The 20,572-nt window shown below is 35.5% G+C and overlaps 2 protein-coding genes across 4 annotated transcripts; one reads left to right on the top strand and one right to left on the bottom strand.

Annotated features, from left to right (window-relative positions):
- The first annotated feature begins 1,850 nt into the window (after positions 1–1,850).
- Positions 1,851–6,958, top strand: LOC120203306 (probable mitochondrial-processing peptidase subunit beta, mitochondrial). The gene is made up of 9 exons (XM_039203617.1): positions 1,851–2,588; positions 3,960–4,124; positions 4,308–4,445; positions 4,542–4,693; positions 4,817–4,925; positions 5,464–5,562; positions 6,097–6,162; positions 6,422–6,529; positions 6,648–6,958. The coding sequence occupies exons 1-9, from the start codon at positions 1,926–1,928 to the stop codon at positions 6,732–6,734; spliced, it is 1,587 nt and encodes a 528-aa protein (XP_039059548.1). The 5' UTR covers positions 1,851–1,925; the 3' UTR covers positions 6,735–6,958.
- A 405-nt stretch (positions 6,959–7,363) lies between these two features.
- On the bottom strand, positions 7,364–19,231 carry LOC120203305 (sister chromatid cohesion protein SCC2-like). 3 transcript variants are annotated; one of them, XM_039203614.1, is made up of 27 exons: positions 18,750–19,231; positions 18,085–18,194; positions 17,405–17,538; positions 17,236–17,329; positions 16,902–17,158; positions 16,257–16,364; positions 15,716–15,827; positions 15,386–15,482; positions 15,099–15,285; positions 14,549–14,980; positions 13,946–14,469; positions 13,637–13,847; positions 13,510–13,560; positions 13,258–13,416; positions 12,974–13,141; positions 12,195–12,647; positions 11,426–11,595; positions 11,078–11,186; positions 10,323–10,469; positions 10,109–10,213; positions 9,790–10,020; positions 9,308–9,441; positions 8,931–9,227; positions 8,423–8,855; positions 8,138–8,230; positions 7,925–8,050; positions 7,364–7,854 (listed from the first exon to the last, which is right to left on the bottom strand). In XM_039203614.1, exons 1-27 carry the CDS (start codon positions 19,028–19,030, stop codon positions 7,621–7,623), a joined length of 5,457 nt encoding a protein of 1,818 aa, XP_039059545.1. In that variant the 5' UTR covers positions 19,031–19,231; the 3' UTR covers positions 7,364–7,620. The 3 variants fall into 3 exon arrangements, with proteins under 3 accessions (XP_039059545.1, XP_039059546.1, XP_039059547.1); XM_039203615.1 differs by having other exon boundaries at positions 17,405–17,546; positions 18,099–18,194; XM_039203616.1 differs by having other exon boundaries at positions 18,099–18,194; positions 18,750–18,892.
- Between the last annotated feature and the right edge of the window lie 1,341 nt (positions 19,232–20,572).

Genomic DNA, 20,572 nt, shown 5'->3' with positions numbered 1-20,572 from the left:
ATATTTTTTCATATGTGATACATATATCATACAAAGTCGAAAGACTCGACTCAAACTTGAAAATAAATCCACTAATTACTAAAAAATTCGAGTTGTATTTTACAACTCGATTTGAACTTGAAATTTTTTAGAGTGAAGTCGAGTTTATGAAATTGCAACTCGAAGTTAATTCGAGTTGGAAAAAATCGATTTTTTGAGTCGACTCGAATTTTGCTCACCCTAACCTGTATGAGGTTTGCGATGAACGGTTGTATTATGACTGAGACCTTGGATGGTGCCAATGCCGAAATACGAGACCAGGTTGGTACCGCCGGTTCATACAACTTCAGCAGCGACCGAACCATCCATGAATACGCCTGGGAGATCTGGAACATTAAGCCTGTGGAATTGCCATAGTTTGGCCAAGAGTTGTTCAACCACGAGATCCAGCCCTTTTGCCTTGAAAGCCCTGTTAATAACTGCTCTCTTTGTTATTTATCTCTACTTTGGAACATCGACGTGGTTCTCTCGTATTCTATTTGTAATCATTATATATAGAGGGTAAGTATAATGTAGTATCTGTTCGTAGATAACTCTCAACCTTTCAACATTGAACGCTCATACTCTTAGCATCTATGGTGCTCGAACCCGAATCCTCAAGAATAATGACAATTCATTTACCACGAAGACCGCTTGGTTCGTGCTCATATATACGATATTTAAGTTATAATAATGTTAGTTGCTAGCATGTCATCATATCCTATTATTATTATGCTAGTATTGGCTGTACTTATCATTTGTTGTAAATAATGATTTTTATTTTTTATTTTTTTTAAGTTGTTAAATCATATTTTTGATTTAATATTTTCTTTATATGATTATATTGTCATTAATTTACGGTTAATTTTTTTTATATTTTTTCGAAAATATTATTGGTTAGTGTAATTAATTTACTTTGAATTTTGTAGGTCTTCTGAATTTTTATTATATATTATTTATTTAATTAAATTAATTTATTATTATTTAAAAATAATATTCTATAATCATTTAATAATATTTTATTTTAGATTTATTTTTTGGTTTCAAAATATAAAGCATGTGTATTTATATTTTTTTAGCCAAATTTAATTTCCACCCTATAAAAATGTTCTCTCTTTTTTAATTCTCAATTTTTTAAATTTAAAATAATATTCATATTTCTTAAAATGAAAAATATTAACTATTAAAAAATATATTGTAACGTATAATTAAATATTAATTAAAATTGCATAAAAATAAATTCCAATAATAATATATCAAATACTTATAGAAACAAAAATTATGAATCAAAGCTCAAGCCCTAATTCCAAGTGTGTTAAATTGTTAAGTACCCAAATTACATATTCATCCTTTCTTGCTTTTAAACTTCAAAACGACATAGTTTTAGCAAGAATTACAATAATATCTCGGTTTAATTCAAAAATAAATGTCTAAATTATGTCTAAAATTAACTTTTGATGACTAATTTTTTTTGTTAAAAATAGATGCCTAATATTTTTTCGTTTTACTTTTAGGTGTCTGTCGTTAAATTTTTTTTATTAAATGATACATGTCATGTTTATATTTTTTTTTATTTTTTAAAATAAAATATTATTTAATTTTTTTTTGAAAAATATGAACATGAGACGTGTTAAAAATTAACGGTTTTTTTTAACTATAGACACCTTAAAAATATAATCGAAAAAAATAATAAGTACTTAATTTTAACAAAAAATTTATTAAGCACCAAAAATAAATTTTGAATATAATTTAGGTACTTATTTTTTTTTTATTTAGCCCAATATCTTCGACTGCATCTTCCCTAATAAATAACCACAGCCATCCCCTTCCACTCTCCGCTCTTCAAATCCCCAATTTCTCACAAACCCTAAAAAATTAATCGGTAGAAGGAAATAAATCGTCGAAAAATGGCGATCAGGCAGCTTCTTTACCTAGCTCGACGGTCCCACAAACCATCATTCTCTTTCAACGCCGCCCGGTCATCTTCTTCGGCCGCCTCTTCGCTCGCAGCCGCCGAATCTAAAGAGATATCCCCTCCTCCACCGACGGCCATGATCTACGACCGGTTAGCCGTCGAAGTTAAATCAAAGCTCCAAAAGCTGGAAAACCCAGATCCTCGTTTCCTCAAGTACGGTTCGCCTCATCCGACCCTGACATCTCACACACACATCTTATCTTCCCCCGAAACCAAAATCACAACTTTGCCCAATGGCCTTCGCGTGGCAACTGAATCTTCCCTATCTTCCCGCACGGCTACGGTTGGGGTCTGGATCGATGCAGGGTCGAGATTTGAGACCGAGGAGACGAATGGGACGGCGCATTTCTTGGAACATATGATATTTAAAGGGACAGAGAAGAGGTCTGCGAGGGAACTGGAGGAAGAGATTGAGAATATGGGCGGCCATTTGAATGCTTATACTTCCAGGGAACAGACGACTTATTACGCTAAAGTTATGGATAAAGATGTCTTTAAAGCGTTGGATATATTGGCTGATATCTTGCAGAATTCGAAGTTTGAGGAACATAGAATCAGTAGGGAAAGGGATGTGATTCTAAGAGAAATGGAAGAGGTAATTAAGAAGCTTGTATATTTTGGGATATACATTTTTTTAATAATATATGATTAATATTTGTAGAATGTATTTGGTTTTTCTGGGTTTAGGGATTATAGAAGGGAATAAATTATGGATGTTTGTCTTTCCTTGATACGTGGTAAGTAGCTGATACGTTTTTAGATTAATGGGTGGGTTCTAAATATGTCTATATATTTATATGATCTTTAGGATACGTAGAGTATAATTTTGAGGAAAATAGGAGAAGGAAGTGATTTTGAGACCACAATAAACAAAATTTGACTTTCTAATTATTGGTTTGGCTGTCGTGTGATGGGTTTTATCATGAATTCAATCTTATTTTCAGGAAATATGGGAGGTAGCAAGGTATAAGGAGGTCCTTTTTTTTTGGGGAAGGGTTAGGATTTTGTTATGGGCATTAATGGAAACTATTTGCATTTAGGGAACAGAGGAGTAATATGATTGGTTGTGTGTTTGTTTGGTGTGTTGGATTAGCATGGAAAAGAATTTGAAATTAAAGAAAAGTGAAGCAAAAAGTTTTTAAATTTATTGAATTTGACTATTTTTTATGATAATTTATTTCTATTTATACTAGTATATGAAGGTACAAGGTGGTCCTAGTTTCTGAGTAAAAGTTTCTTGCTGTGCTCTACATGTTTAGATATAACTGAGGTTTATTGGCTACATGTGTTATATAGGAGTTATATGGGGTTAGAGACTGCTTTGCATTGATTGTTCGGTTTTGATAGAGTTGTTGTGCTTTTTGTACAGAACAAAGATTTTATAACATATTTCATCTTGTACCCCCTCTCCTCTTTTCAATGGGTAGGTGTACAACCCAATCCGAGTTGAAGTTGCAAGAAGCTCAACTTGAAATTTTAGGCTCAAAGCTCAGTTTGAGCTTGATCATATTCCATTTTAAAGGCCAAACTCAATGTGGGAACTGATTGTGTTTACAATAAAAAAAAAGAGCTTGATTCTCATGTTTGAACACCGGCTCAGTTATTTTTGTTAAAATAATTTATATTATAAATTAAAAAGGCTTGATTAAGCCTGCAAGCTGCTCGAATCGAGCATTAGGATACTTGACTTCACTCGATATTTTGTGCTGCTCAAGCTCAATTAGACAATGATTAAAGCCAGATATGAATTCTTTTCAATCTGAAAACGAGTTGCTTGCAAGCACATGTTTGCATTCCTAGGTGGGCCTGTTGGGTGATAAATAATCTTTTGTCTAGCATTATGAGAAAGTTTATTATCATTAATTTTTTTTATAGCCAATGTTGCCTTGGTTTTGTCAACTGCACTTGCTTTTGGTTCTCTGCTGATTATCCATAAGAAAAGCTAAAATCTGGTGAATTTTTGTAGGTTGAGGGTCAAACTGAGGAAGTTATTTTTGACCATTTGCATTCAACTGCATTCCAATATACTCCACTGGGTAGGACTATTCTGGGACCTGCCGGTAATATAAGGACAATCACCAAAGAGCATCTGCAGAACTATATTCAGACACACTACACTGCTCCAAGAATGGTATGCTGTGTTCTAATTAGCTTTTCTTGTGTATCTTCATTTAGTATGTCAAGATCAAGTTCTTTAAAGTTAAAGCAAATGAATATCTTCATATTCCATTGATCTCCAAGTATATTGTGCAAGTACTTTGTGTAAGAGTTGTTGGCAGACTCTTCAAATTGTGTTATTTGGTAACCATAACAGGTCATTGCTGCGTCTGGGGCTGTTAAGCATGAGGAAATTGTTGAGCAAGTTAAGAAGTTGTTTACCAAGTTATCATCCGATCCAATCACTGGTTCACAGTTAGTTATGAATGAACCGGCCACTTTTACTGGTTCCGAGGTGCGGGTGTCATCCTTTAGTAAATTTTGAGGTATTTTATTCGGTATTATGCCCTATAATGTTCTGTTTTGTTTTTTCTTAATTAAAAAAAATCAGGTTAGAATGATCAATGATGATGTTCCTCTGGCACAATTTGCGGTTGCTTTTGAGGGAGCATCTTGGACGGACCCAGATTCTATTGCACTAATGGTTATGCAGGCAATGCTGGGTTCATGGAGCAAAAATGTTGGGTGTGGAAAGCACATGGGGTGAGCTTTATTCTTATGTTGATTCTCTGATCATAAGGTTAAACTATACCATGTTTCAGTTTCAGGATGAAACTCGTACGTTTTCTTAGTGTTTTGATTAGTTTTCAAATCCCTTTTAAACAGCTCTGACCTGGTACAAAGAGTCAGCGTTAATGAAATTGCGGAAAGCATGATGGCCTTCAACACCAACTATAAAGATACTGGTCTTTTTGGTGTCTATGCGGTTGCCAAGGTGATGTTCCCATATGCTTTTGTAATGTTTTGTTATGGTCATATTATTTGGTATCTTTTTGGTATCTATTGCCGGTGATTGTGTTTTCAGATAAAAGATTGTCATATTTTTCGATATCATCTTGATATTTTTAATTCATCTTCTTGAGGCCTTAACATCTTACCTGGCTTGCTGCCATTTCCTCCCTCCTTTTGTCTTGGCTTAATTTAAGTTTGTCGGATTCTTCATTTTTCTAGAAATATTCTTATACGACACCCATTTTTCTTGCGATACTTGTATTCAAAACCAGTTCCCTACACTTTTTCAGATATGGATAGGAGGATGTGATCTACAAAAATGGCCAGATTTGTACCTGTAACTATCTCATACTCGAGTCTGATATGAGTACGAGGATATGATATTCCAAAATGTTTGTCATACTCAAACCCGTAATCAGATAGGACTTAACAAAACTGTTTGGCATGTGTAACTGTTGGCTATATGCTGTTGTATTTGTATTTGTTTTTCATTTAAATTCTATGTTTTATATGTGTTTCAGCCTGATTGTTTAGATGATTTGGCGTTTGCAATTATGCACGAGGCAACCAAGCTAGCCTATCGTGTTTCAGAAGCTGATGTCATTCGTGCTCGTAATCAGGTAGCTACAAATGCTTCTATGACGTCATGTTTGATAGATGCTAATTTTGAAAATTTTGCATATCTTGTCATTAAGTGCTTCTACAGTGTGCCAATAGAACAATTCAGTTGACAATAGATGACTTTTTGGCATTCTAAGTTAGTAAAATAAGCTTGAGTCGAATGCACCAATGAAAGTGGGTTCAAGAGGTCATAGAATTTACAATCACAGTCCTGCTAACTACAATCATTATAATGAACTGCCAGACTAATTAGCCGGAATATCTCATAGTGGCAGGTTTTGCTTGAAATACTTCATTATCTTTTACTTTTCAAATACCTTCCATTTTATTGTGCAATTCTAGAGAATCTCTACTCTCTCAATTGAACAGAAATATCCTTTTTTGTTGCTAAAATATTTCAACCATTCCCGCCCTAGCTGATGCGATTTAATGCACCATGCCAAACATGCAAATTTTGCATCAGTTATGTTTAAAGGACACATTGACTGCAATGTCTTAGTGTGCTTAACTACCATTGCTGTGTCTTGTTGCAGTTAAAATCATCCTTGATGCTTCACATAGATGGAACTAGTCCTGTAGCTGAAGATATTGGACGGCAGGTACAGTTTTTCCTGGTATTAGAGAAGGTTTTATTTTTAAATCCGATGGTGCATGGAATTCTAGCAACCATATCATTTGAATCATAGCACATATGCTGTTTTTAACCAAATAAAGATTTAAATGATTCAAGGAGAAATCTCGATTTACTAGAAACAAAAATTCTATTGCCACAGAGAATTTTATGATATTAATTTTTCATGAACCTCGTATATTTCATTTTTTGATTGCTTATTTGGCTTTGGCCTCCAATTCTTGCAGCTACTTACATACGGTCGGAGGATCCCATTTGCTGAATTATTTGCTAGGATCGATGCTGTTGATCCAAGCACTGTGAAACGAGTTGCAAACCGATTTATTTATGACAGGGTAGGAACTGCAATCAAACCCAGCTCTTAACTACTCTTTCTGCATCGACTGAAATTGGGTCATGACATTGAAATTGAAGATGTAATGTTTTTAATGCCGATTGTGTTGGTTTTTGCAGGATATAGCGATTGCTGCCATGGGCCCTGTCCAAGGTTTGCCTGACTACAACTGGTTCAGGCGCCGGACATACTGGAACCGATATTAGATTATTTTGCTTTTCTTTATTCTTGGGCAGCCACAAAATGCATTTTGGGACTTCTTGTAAAAGCAAAGCTCCTGGAAACACCCAAGGGTAACATTTCTATTCATTTTGTAGTCTTCTTGGTTCTGTAATGAGCATGGATGTCTTGGTGTTTCAGCTGAGAATCACAATATATTCTTTGATAACGATGGCCGGAAGCCATGTCATCCCGACTTCTTATTTTGTTTTAAAGTATCTGTGTGTGTCACATTCGTATATGAATGCCGAGATATGATTTTCAAGTATATGATGGAAAATCAAATATATTTGTGTCGGATACATACTCGTGTTCAACATAGTCCGAGTACCATTGGCCGTAAATGTCGATGCCATTTATGTTTGTGCGGAGAATATTTGGTGCCACGTCTTGCAGTTGGATACTATTCACTCTGAAGTCTGCCATATATCACTGTATTTCAGATGATTCAAATAAGCTGCTAAATGTTTTTTCAAGTGAAAAAAAAAGCGGCTACCATGTTTGTTACTTAATCAAAGTCGTTGACGGTCCGAACATCTAAAACGGTAACATTTAAAAATATTAAAATTTTAAACTTGACATTAAAGAAGTCGATTTGATTTAAATTTTAGTTTCATGAACTCGGTGTATATACATATATATGTCAAGGCGGCAATGGCAAACATTCAATCTAAAATATGGAAGTGAAATGAATCAAAAATACTACAAAATGGAAACATCTAAAAGTAGAAGGGCAATCCTCCCTAACGAGGGCGAGTGATTCCGTTTCCGATCTCCGCTTCCCTTTTTCTCGAATTTAACCTAACCTACTATTTCAATTATTTTCCTTCAATGTAATGTACATGTTAGCGTACCTGTCGTTAATATTTACATCTATAATCGCTGCCGACTGCTGCTTCTTACGTTGTAACTTTTCCGTCCACTGTTACTCATCCTTCGAGGGACACTGCCACCTGTATATTCATCGTCGTCGAAATCATCTTCATCCCCACCGGTTGTACGTGTGGCTTTTCCTCCTCTCCTCGGAGCTGGGGGGCGCTTCCTTTTGATGTTCGCTGTGAAAGTCGAGTAATCGATGGCATCTTCCCTCAGAGCGTTTTTGTATTCCTGTACGATAGCTATGTAAGAACTAGTGTCCAATGCTAGTCTCCTAAAAGCACGAATTTGTTCAAATTACCTGATATCTCTGTACCAACTCTTGATTCGTGGAAGGCAAAGTCGTGCGTGTTTCACCGATGTCGAAGGGAATGTTCTGCCTCGTGAGCGCCTCCCCCGGTTTTATAGGTTCGGTTGGAGAAAACATCTAGTTTACACAAAATAAGATTCGCCGTTAAAAGCAGTCCCATGTTTGCATTTACAGGTAACAATGTGGCATAAGAAATATTTCAACCTGGCATCTTTGATCATTCAGGCTGTAAACAATCTTTAGGTGTCGTTTCAGCTTCATAAGAAGCTGTACTGCAGTGGCGGCAAGGATATCGGCCTGAAAAGAACAACACGGGAAAAGTGTCGAAAGTAACTAACCCGAGAACATCCAACAGATTAGAACAAAACGCCAGGCATGTAAAAACCACTTATCTTTTTTTGTCCTCGAGCACAAACATATACATCTACGCAATACGTATTTATTCGTAAAATTCAAGACCAGTCGGTGCATTGCAAGGTTCAAAAGTACCTGGATATTTTGCATTTCATCTTTGGAGAGAGCACGAGTTTCGGAAGGGGTCATCTTATGCATTGTTGTCTGCAATGTAGGAGGAAAATTTGAAAGAGACTGATGAGTGAAGTTTTGTTGGAATGTACCATTGAAATCAATGGATGTCATGTGAAAGAAAGCAGGCTGAACCACTGGCTCCTCCTGAAATGTTCCATTCAAATCTAGCGGAGCCATTTGATTATAAACAGCTTGACTAGGATCCGGCTGAGCCATCCCGATATTATTAGTCATCATCTGAGCATCTGAATGCAGCAAATTCGAACTCAACGCTTTCAAATTTGCCTCAAGTGCCCCAGCTCTGACTTGTATCACTCGATTTATAGTGTAGATCAAATAAAGCGGTTCATCAGGAGATGAAAATGGTAACAAAGCAAGGGTTTCTGTACAGTACCTGTAAAAGGGAAATCAACTTCTCATTATAATTAATCGAGGAAGAAAATTTTAGATCTGGCATCAAGCAACTCACATCAAGAAAGGTATAACAGAATCGTTCCAGCTAGGATTATCGAATTTCCGCACAATTGAGGACATAAATTTGTTCCTAGCAACCCGGTTTCCACGAATGAGCTTGTAAATTCTGGAAACTCCCAGCCTTGCTTGTGTTAAAGACCCAGCAGCATCGGATTTCCCTTTCGAATTTCCAGGATGCTTTGATTGAGATTTGTCGTTTTGATTTTCAGGTGCATTGTCACTGATGGAACGCATGAAGATGAATGACAACTGAAGCCCATCCCCTAAACGGCTTTCAAAAAAGGCGGGATATCTGAAAAATGAAGCTTTCATTAGTCGTGCTGGCAAACAGAAAGGACAGAAAGGAAATTTTTAATAGCACAAAGGAAGTACTTCTCATTCATATTCATCAGCAAATGATGAGCCAACTTTTGGTTGACCTCCAGAGGATCCGTTTCAAGTGCTATAAGGTATGGGACACAAGTTATAGGATGAACAAGACCTTGTCGGAGAACTATTTCCACTATCTGCATTTGATACATAACAAAACGAGCAGTGCAAACAGAAAATGTAAAGTCAAAACTCAAAAAATTCAACCATTTCATAGATTGATATAGAAAATCGTATGTGCGGCATCCGACAACGGTTTGATAATAATATTGTAATCATACAAACTTTCCCGGAACCGGTTTTTCTTCCCCTTTTTCAAAGTTCACTTTCCATCCAACGGACAAATAGGTTTTAAGACTAGCTACAAAACAATAACATATTTTATAAATTTCTAAAATCACTCTGCTGATATGAAACTCAGATTCAGTCCAGCAGACTAAAATTGTTTCCCCTCACGGGATATAGCTAAGGTAAAAGCTTCTCACCTTTAGGGCAGATTGGCGAACTTCTTCATTAAAGTCCAGGCATCTCCCTAGAATATTATCCCAGTAAAGCTGGACTATACCCCCACAAATGTTAGTATCACCAGCACCCGCAGCTACAGGGACACTGTGGCCACCTTCTACAGAATGGACTTGATCATTACTGACCTTATCTGTTCCCATTTGACTTTCCGCATCAAGAAGATATTCCAACAAATTTTGCAACACTTGCATCTGGTGGGCAGAGATGCTTATCATGCATCTTATAAATAGAAAGAATTTGTAATAAAGAGATCCAGTGATGACAAATTGACAATTTTACCTTAAGACGAACATTAGAACTCGCTGCTAATGCAGCATCTACAATCTTTCCAATGTCCTTTTCCAACATATATTCAGGCCTAGCAATTAGAGCGAAACCTAATGCCTAAAAGAATAAGCCATTGAAACAAAACCATATGTTACAATATTAAAATATATTAACATGGAAATGAAACAAACTCCAAGACTACTATGTAGGAAAAAAAGGGTCTTACCTGCAAAGATCTAACCTTTATACTAAAATCATCCATTTGAAGATATCTTTTAAACAAACTAATACTGCTACCAACATCAACATTTTTAAACAAAGGGTTTCCATAGCGGATAAGCAATCCGAGACAGAAGAGAGAGCGCCCCACTTGCTGCAAAAAGTAATGACTAATAAATAAAAAGGAGCTGACATGAGCTTTATTATTCACATATAATTTTTTTCATAGAAAGTAAAGACAACTGAAAAGTCAGCAAACCTATTTCTATAATTAAAAATTCTTATTTTCATATTTGTTATCCCTTAAAATTTTCCAAATCCACTTTAGTGTCATTTACTTTAAGTCAGCTGCCCTTAAGATTCATAGAAGCGAAAAGACTGATACAAGGTGCCAACCTGAGTTTCTAACAGTCCTAAAATCACACAATTATTTATAAATAGATTCACAGGTTTGGATAAAGGAAAAGAGCAAGAAGTTTCAAAATTTCAATCTTTCTCCGTAGTTTTTATTTTGCATTTCTGTATTCTATAAGCTGCCCAATAAATTTTTACCTCTAATTTAATTGTGCTAAGAATATATACTAATTTTCTGGTACATCATACGGAATTTCAAATCAGGATTTTTTTTTAATAAGATCAAATCAGGAATTATAACTAATATTGCTCATGTTGCACATGACAAAAACAAAATATATGAATCTGACTAGCCAAAAGATTGCAGATGGAAATAAAAATATTATGTACAAATTTCTAGCAATGAACCTGCTTGTTATCAGTTGCTTGGGAATCCAATAATTTGAAAAATAACTGAATGAGATACTCGACAATATCACCACCATTCCCTGCCTTTGTACTCACAGAACAAAGACACCTGCAATGAGAGAGAAAATTAATCAGGGAATTAAAATCAGAAATAGAATGCCTTCCAAGTATTAAACCCTGCCTGTTTACTCACAATGTATCTTAAAATCACATTCCAAGCATATAAAAACTTGAAGAAAAATAAATTCAGGCCTTCGGCAGAAATAGAATTTAAAAAAGATCAAATTTCCACAAACAACAGGAATTACAGAAAAACAAAAGACAGTAAGAAAGAGAAGTCGAAGATACTTGATGCAAGCATGGACAACAGTCAAAAAAGAATGCCGGACGATCATTTGCTTCAAGTCTTGTTTAAGTTCATCACCAACACTAGGAGGTAACTTCCGCATCAAAGGCACAACAGCGTCAATTATAAAGATTATACTCTCCAGTAGCTTTGCACCAACTCTGTTATCAACCTGAGCACAAGTGAAAGCAATTAAGGAATTGCCTCTGCAGCCTATAAACAATTGTATTACGGCAATGAAGAAAAGAAAATTTACAGGGACAAAATTTAGAAAATAATCAATGACAACAGAGAAGACTGAAGGAATTAACATACAACCTGAACAACAAAAAATTGATTCAATAACAAGAACCTTAGATTGACAAGCCCAAATATTAGCAGAAAGGAGCAAGCATCAGTGCAGGCCAGAGACAAGAATATTATACCCGAGAAAATCAAACAAACTAAGATTAGTCCGTTAATTCACAACTAACATTGTTGGCTTCCAGAAGAATTTTTTTTTTTGATAAAAAGGAAGGCCTCGTTAAAAACCCCCTTCATAACCGTCAAGCAACAAAGACTCAACGGACATTGGAATGAGGTGGCAGAGAAAGGTCGGTTCTTCAAAATAGTATAGCTAGACTACAAACACAAAGATTATAATCGCTTAAATAAGAATGCAGATAAGAAAGCAAATAGATCCAAAAGACACATGATGACATCAATGTCATGCCCCTCCCCCTCAATTATGTCGGTGTCATTAAAAAGTTCTGAAGTAAAATGTAAATTAACCTGATTCTTAAGGTAAGGCTGCAATGTGATCACAAACTGAGAAGGATCTGAAGCTGGCATGCAAAGTAATGGGTCCACAACACAAAATGCATGCAAGGCAGTCACGTAGGGAAGTGAAGGAACTTCTGCTTCCACGTTACTCGTTTCTTCAGTCTGCAATATTCTTTCCAATAAGCACTTGCACATCACTTCACATCGTCTGCGTACTGCAGCAAGCGAGACAGGGTTGATTCCAGCAGCTTTTGCTGATTGAGAGAGAAAATCAAGGGCCAAGTTACGCTTAATGACAGTAACAAGAAACTGATGATTGGGCAAGTGCCTTAACATTTCAACAATCTGCTCAGTCTTCTTAGCCACCTCCAAAGGAATGGAACTACCATCTCTGGGATACTGAGTCTGCACCCCTGAAGGTTCTTCAAACCAGAACTCGTAAAATGTCTTACAAACAAGCTCCTGAAGATGAGAAAAAAACTACTAAGAATACTGAGAAAGCGGCAGTTTTGATAAGAAAAATATGTATTTCAAGAAAAGTTCAATGCTCGTTCATGAATCTAGAACAAAGGAGAAACACGACTAATAGTTTGCATCACCAGGTTTTAGGTACCAATGTAGTGCCTTTCATCAACAAAAACACCTGACAAAGGTTTTTTAGTATGAGGAAAAAGACCATCTGCATTACATATTTCAGACCCCTCAGTTGAAAAGAGAAAAAAAATGATATTGCCATTAGTGCCTCAGTTTTTGACATGAAATACACTGCTTCATGGATTCTGAATTACCTGTATACTTGATTCATCATCACTAACACGAGAAATAATCTCTATGCAAGCACTTGTAAACCCTGAGAAGTTGGGATTTGTAATGCACATATCTCGAATAATTTTGATTGCTCGTTTCCGTACGCTGACTCCAGTATCTTTAATCCTCTCTGCCACCTTCTCGAAGTACTAATTATCCCCAAATTTTTGGAGTAGAGAAAAAGAGGAGAATGAAACAAAGACAAGTGTTGTCAATAAAGCATGGCCTGCTTTCAAAAGATAGACAAGTGTAGTTCAAGAAGTACCTTAAAACTAACATCTGGATGTGAAGCAATGTGTCTTCCAACTAGTTCCAATGCGGCTTCCCTGACAGATATTGCAGAGTCGCAAAACCTCCCCTCAACAGCCACTTGAACACGTTTGTCGCCTAATACTTCTGGATCAACTTCTACAACATTACTAACCTGCCATGAATACATAATGGAAACTTGTTTCATCAATATAAATGATGAATATCCTAGTCCCAAATAACAAGTTGTAAGAATTTTTTCACTTACTGCTCGTAAAGCCTTGGCCCTAATTACAGGAGAGTTCTCTCTTAAGCTAACCTGAAAAGAAAACATGAAATAAGAATCAAGCCTGCTGTACTTACCGAATTAAGGACTTGCAAAATATCTTACTAACCAGAAGCAAGTAAAGAATCTTGTCAAATCCTCTAGAGAAAGAATTATTTTGTCCCAATGCTAAAGCAATCTTCTTGACCGAATCCCGTAAAAAAATTGAAGAAACTGTCCCTGAGTCACGCACTATTGCTTTTGATCTCAATTTAGCAACGTAGTACTTGAAATTTTGTTGAGATTTAGAACCATCTTTATACCATAAGCAAAGATAACACCTGCGTCAAAAACCACAAGTTTAAACAAAAAACAATTAGGAAGAGCATCTTTGAGTTTTCATTTTCACATGCACAATAATCAGGAAAAAAGTACATACCATCGGACAAAAAGATGGACATCGTCAGCAGAAGCGGCGTCTTGAAGATGATTCAAAAGCATCTGCTGAACAATTTCAGCTTTCATAATTCGATCAGAAGATTTATCCGAGTGACCAAGTTTCGATTTCTCATCATCCTTGTACTGTGACTCACAGTATGATTGCAATACAAGAAGTTGCTTCTTACACATACAAAATTGGCAATACCAACTATGATTAGGAACTTCTTGTTCACTTACACCCATACAATCAGCATGGAAAAATCTTTGACAACCTTGACACCTATACAACACTTTCTCCACCTTTCGATCCAAACAAATGGAACATACACCTTTGGGGCAACTATGATCGATACTATCCCCACTTAGCAATTCTTCCGATATCCAAAACTTTTCCTTCCTAATGATGAGAGCGTCATGCTTCAACCTTGTCGCTATTGTGCCAAGAAGATCAATTGCCATTACACGTGCAGAGGTATCCTTAGATTTCAGACCAGCATTTTGGAGCAGTAAAACACAAAGAACCTGCAAATGATAGTTTCCAAACGCTACCATTTTTATCCAATAATAATGACAAAACAAATATAGTCAAATCTTTTCTCACCTCCAAAATAGGAGCAGCAGCAGGATATTCAGGTAGGTTCAATGTCGTCAGCAAATCAGTGACTAGATTCTCAATCATCACTTTCAACTCAGAGGCATCTTGAGTCTTTACAGAAGCAAGACGTTGAAGGACACGGGTCCAGAAATGACAACATGTTTCCTGGACAGATTCATGGCATTTGGTTAAGTAACTAGCATCAACTGAGATTTCCAAGAGGGGACTCCCAAATGATGTTTGCCTTAAAGCTTCCGGAAGGTTAGCACTGCTATGAACCAACTGAATTAGCAAAGCTGTAACCATCTGGATCTGCCTCTGTTCTTCATCAGGTAGGTGATATGCTCTTAATGCTCGCTTTGAAACAGGCAACTTCCATAGAAGCTGAGTCATTTCATCTATTATATATGTTCTGTGTGGGACATATGAGTAGAATATCTGTATCAAAAGTAACACCAAGGTTAAAGAACAATATCTATTTACCATAATTTACCTTGATGCAAGCATTTAATCATGTGTATCCTTTTAGCAACAAACTGAATGTTTGGATTCATACCCCAGTTATCAAACCAATTGCTTTGAGTTGCAAGAGCTGTATGTTGTCCACCAAAAAAGTAGTAAAGCTTGTCTTTAGCAGTTGTAGAACACAACTATCAGATAACTTCTCAGTCAACAACAAGTCTTTTAGTAAACCAAGAATAGTGCAGAGCTTCTGTAGTATAGCATGCATAGCACCAGAGATCCTGTCAAGGAAGAAGTTAAACAGTAAGACACCAAACTTCAGCTATGCTAAACTATTTTCTATTATACTGATGTTAAGGAACAGCATATGAATAAGCACACTTGTTAAAAGCTGATTTTTTTGTTTTAGCACTCTTGGTACTGCGTCTTTTCTTGCTAGCAGAACCTAGTTCAGCATCAGGCTCTTCATCGTCATCATCTAGAAAAAAAAAGTGAAATTAAGTTAGGTACTAGAAAATTAACATAATATATATGCTACCATTCGACTGAAAGAGAAACCTAGAGCATAGATTATACAAAAATACAGTAAAATTCAAAAACTGAAGACCAGATGGACTTTGACATGCTATCACATTTATCGATGCAAATGAAAATGGCAAGAAGAGTCACAAGAAACGATCCTGCACTTTTTGCATAAATCAGATGGCCAACCTTCAACTGCTCCATTTTCACTTGGTTTATGCAAGGCACGATACGATGGATCATAAGCCAACATAACATCCGTTATCTGGCGCCTAGAGAACTCAATAATCCTTTCAATAATCTGTTGAGAAAAAGAGAGATTCATAACCTGTGTTACAATGGCAGAAATGGACAACCAACATAAAAACTGAACGCAAAGCACATCAGAGATATCATGATTCAGGATTTAACAAATCAAATATTGTGAGAAAACTGCACCATCCATAACCTTCAAAAGTTCCATTATGATCCCTACCTATAAATTGTTTTATTTAAATTCCAATTTGTAGTGTTATTATTATGTCCCATCCATAATTGATTCGATTAAAAAGAATGCCACCTTCTTGACAACTGAAATTTCCATTTATCTTAACAGATCTTTCAAACAGTAAGACATTATTGGAACAATTTAAGAAGGTTTGGAATTTGAATGGAACAATTGAATGCACGAGAACATAATGAAACTTCACAGAAAGGTCATGGATAAGAGCTAATCAAATGAGGCACATACCTCTTCATCATATAATTGTTTTGGCATGTCATTATGTGCCATTACTGCCAAAGAAGCATGAATGGATTCCAGGGCACAGAAGACTAACGAGAATACATCTGAATCTTGCTGAAACATTTGAACAAAAATGAATTAGGCTTATGAAACATAATATGCTCCTCATATAAACCCAAAAAAAAAAAAGAGGAAAAATGAAAAACATCAGAAATTTAGAAATTCATTCTCGATAGGAACATCACACATTTGTTTGACGCATTTTCTGTTATACATTAGCACTAAGCACATTTTTCAGTTTTTGATTTCAAATTTCAGTTGCATTGTTACACCCAAACTAATATAGATACCACAGCAAAACAGAAGGAATCCTTAAAAAAGCAGAACAATGTGAAAACTAATCAATAACAAAGAAAGGGGAAATGGAACCACAGTTTCAATTCTGATTGATCAACAACCAGTAAATGCCAGTGTAAAACCTGAAACAAGACGATACTAAGACATCCATACCAGAAGGCAAAATGAAATTGCTTAAGACTGAACCTAAAATCTAACCCAACCCTTCCTCTTTCCAAACATAATCAAAGGTGACAACAAAACAATAGTTGCACAACCATGCACACCAAAAAACAAAAAAAAAAAATCACTTACATGCCCGCATTCATCAACAGACAAACCTTCCGCTCGATGTATCTGATGATCTAGAATCCGTAACAGTTTCACAAGAATATATACAGGAACCAAATGTAGAAGTCTCTTTGCATGCATTGACATGATTTCATTAACAAGCATTCTAACATCATTAACCGGCAATGATAACCACTCCATCTCATCCCTATCATCACTATGAATTTGAGCTCTGCTGCAGAAGTCCTCCAGCATCTCACAGAAGCTCCCAATCATGGCATCTATATGAAAACGTTATGGAAAAATAAATGTAATCATACAAACGAGAGGAGGGATGGAGGAACAAACAGAAGGCAACCTTGAAGCTCTGTAGAATCTGGTAGAACTGATGACCCAATGTCGTCATCCTTTTTCTTGGTTTTTGACTTCTTGGAAGATGATTTCGGTGCATCCTGCAATTACATCTATAAAAATAAGTATGTTTAAATAACTCAGCCTTTAATAGCTAAATTGAAACCCATCCATACATTGGCAACAACATCAGTCTGCTGATTGTGAGTGCTGCTAATTTCTCTCTGGAATTGCCCAATAAGAGGAACACTCGACTGAGATGGCTTCCTATCAAACACAGCACCACCAGAGAGTTTCTCCTTGACAAGACCTGAGAGACTTGAAGAAATGCAATGAACAATAAGCCCAGATATTTGAAATCTATGTATATGAGGTGGCTCACCGCGTCCAAGAGGGAAAGAATACAACACAGAATATTGTGAACATACAAAATCAATATAGTAATATATTTCCATACAACAAAATTGTAGCTAACATACACTGTTTCTTACGTGAAATAAAATCATATAACCAAAAGTACCTATACCACTTTTCATATATAAGTCAACTATTTCATCCACAATGCAGATCATCTAGGCTATGGACTACACTATTGTTGTTGAGATTTTTCATGGAATAGAAACTCTGCTGCAGATTAGAATGATATTCGATTATGAGATGTCACCACATCAGTGTTTCCTCATTCAATAAAGGTAAGTGGATTCATTACAACAATTTCCATGTAGATAATTAAGAACAGTTTTATAACGGAACTTCCTCATCTACATATATCAAAAAGAACTATCGTGCCTTGGCTCAACTTACAGTACTTTCACTAAATACGATGAAAACAAAAAACTGAGAATACTTTGTTTACCAGGGATAACATACTCAAATGCTGCAGGATTGTATTGGAGAACTTGTGCATAAAGTTTCAAGGGCTCCAAGCCGTCACGTGTAACTGAAGTTGCCCCATCCCTAAGATTCCTGCAAACAAAACCAGATATAAAGTATAAACAAAAAATGTAATCACTTGTGTACAACTAAGACTGGAGACTCAAATGCATGGTTAATCACTTAATATCTGTTGTTTACTACTTTTCAATATTTGGCCTTTGTTTCTGACGTAGAAGAAAAAAATCTGAGAAATAACAAATTACAATTATTTAACACAAAAACGAATATACTTTTATTTTTTTTCATAAAATATGATAGAACTATGTATTCTTTCTACATAAATTGTTCATTTTCAAACAATTGATTTTATCTTTAACAATTTTTGAAAGAAAGTATAGAAATAGCGAACACCGAACAGCAATTAAATAAAATAGCAACTATGTGAAACATTAAGCAATAATTTCAAATTATTCAAAGAGGGAGAGGGAGAACGAGAGAGAGAGGAAAAGCTAAAGCTTATATATACTATCAATAATAGTAACAAAGACTAAGAACTCTAAATCTTTTCTTTCAAACTTCACTAACTTCGGAGAACACTAAAATTTGAACTTAAATTTCAAATTCACTGGAAATTAAAATGCTTACAGATACGAGACGTCCGTTTCGCGAAGCAGATCAGCAATTCGACTAGCTTGAGCGATTATTTCCGGTCGATTCAAAGACCTGACAGCTCCAGCAGCTGGGTCGTCAAACAGTCGGAGCTCCAGATCCGAAGTACCACAGAAAACGGGCAAGGAAGGAAGCGGCAAGCACTGCGCCACCTCAGAATGGATTGTGTTGGTCAAGCCGATGCCGCAGTTGGCCGTGTCCATCAACCTTTCCCCGGGATGCTCCGGAACCCAGTACGAGGTGCTTGGATTGCTCATGGATCCGTTATACCGCAGGTGAGGGATTTGCTGCAAAGAGAGGGCATGAATAGAGTGGCTTCTTAGTAATATTAGAAGGAATCCGAGGGTAAAATTGAAAATAATTAGGGTTTCATTGGAAACAGGAGAGGATTGAGCCCTAAGATTTGGGAAGAAAGAGGGACAAAATAAATGGCGGGGGAAAAGGGGTGAAAATTTGGGAATTTTATTTATGGCACGGTTATTCGAGAATATTTATCAAGTTACTAAAATACCCTTGTTTGACGATATGTTTCCTAAAATACATCTGAGATTCTGAGTTTATATTTGAGCTAATTGCATTACATGTCCTCAAGCTATTACTCCCATTCTAAATCAATTCCTAAACTTATAAATAGTTTAATTTCATTCTCAAGTCATTATTCTCATTTTAAATTGATCCTTAAAAATTTGAACATTCCAAATTCATTCTCAAATTATAGCCCGAGTCTATATTGATTCTCAAACTTTTGAATGTTCTAATTTTATCCTTAAACTTTTGAATGATTTAGGAGACAATACTGAAACATTTAAACGTTTGGGATTTAATTTAAAATGATAATTATAGTTTATGGATGAACTTGAGACGTTCAAAAGTTTATGAAATTGTTTAGAATGTGAGTCATAACTTAAGAACTGAAAAATAAAGCAATAGTTTGACGATTTATAGTACAATTAACTTTTTATACTTTGAAATATTATTTAATACTTAAGTGAATAAAATATATAAAAATTATTAATATAGTAAAACGTTTATGATAGTAGATTTAAAGCATTTAAGACTCATCTTTAAGATGTTTGATGATTGTTTGAATATTGATGATTTACTTATTAATTTACTTGATCAATTAACTATGATATTTGTTTGATTGTAATTCATATACTATATAATTTAAATATTATTTTATTGGATAATTTTTCTTTATTATCTAATAAACAACAAACTCACAGCCACAAAAGAACAAATGTAATTACAACACTAAGTGTTGCGTGTTGTGAGTACTATAAAATATACGCAAATAATGTGTAAGTATACACAATCGCTCAAGTAATATAATGATGAGTGAGTATCGTCTCCACAGGGATTGGGTGAAATCACAAAAGTCTAACCAAAGCAATGCAGTATTCTATCTAAGTATAGTTAGTCTTGATATATACAAATGTCACGGCAATGGATATGTGTATGCTGGTGGATGCGGATTGATGGTGTAGCAAATGGAAATGCAGTGGCAATGATGGATGTTTAATATTGAGTATGGTGAAATGTCAAGGTAATGAGAAATGGTAAAAACAGTAAATTAAAAAGATAAATAAAATAAGAAGAAAATAATCCTCACGTGACAAGCTTCCAATGAAATGAATGGTAAGGATTGGTCTAAGGTTGCTAAACTTATTTCTCAAGTATATCTAAGCTATCTTGTCTTTACTTACTTGACAGGGTTTTCCTAAGGTATTCAAAAGAACCTAACAGAATAGGATGCCAAGGCATTTGCTCTCACTCAACGATGTTGGACAACCTACCCT

Source organism: Hibiscus syriacus, unplaced genomic scaffold, assembly GCF_006381635.1.
Source record: "Hibiscus syriacus cultivar Baekdansim isolate YM2019G1 unplaced genomic scaffold, ASM638163v2 tig00009796_pilon, whole genome shotgun sequence".
Lineage (NCBI taxonomy): Eukaryota > Viridiplantae > Streptophyta > Magnoliopsida > Malvales > Malvaceae > Hibiscus > Hibiscus syriacus.
This window is presented reverse-complemented; position numbering and strand designations above follow the sequence as displayed.

Excerpts from the sequence above, each read along its gene's own strand:
- LOC120203306 (XM_039203617.1), top strand. The coding sequence starts at position 1,926 with ATGGCGATCAGGCAGCTTCTTTACCTAGCTCGACGGTCCCACAAACCA. Across the intron at positions 4,926-5,463 it reads GTGTCTATGCGGTTGCCAAG|CCTGATTGTTTAGATGATTT; the intron begins GTGATGTTCCCA and ends TATGTGTTTCAG. Across the intron at positions 6,163-6,421 it reads CTGAAGATATTGGACGGCAG|CTACTTACATACGGTCGGAG; the intron begins GTACAGTTTTTC and ends CAATTCTTGCAG.
- LOC120203305 (XM_039203614.1), bottom strand. The coding sequence starts at position 19,030 with ATGAGCAATCCAAGCACCTCGTACTGGGTTCCGGAGCATCCCGGGGAA. Across the intron at positions 15,828-16,256 it reads AACAATTATATGATGAAGAG|ATTATTGAAAGGATTATTGA; the intron begins GTATGTGCCTCA and ends TTTTCTCAACAG. Across the intron at positions 15,286-15,385 it reads AAAAAATCAGCTTTTAACAA|GATCTCTGGTGCTATGCATG; the intron begins GTGTGCTTATTC and ends CTTCCTTGACAG.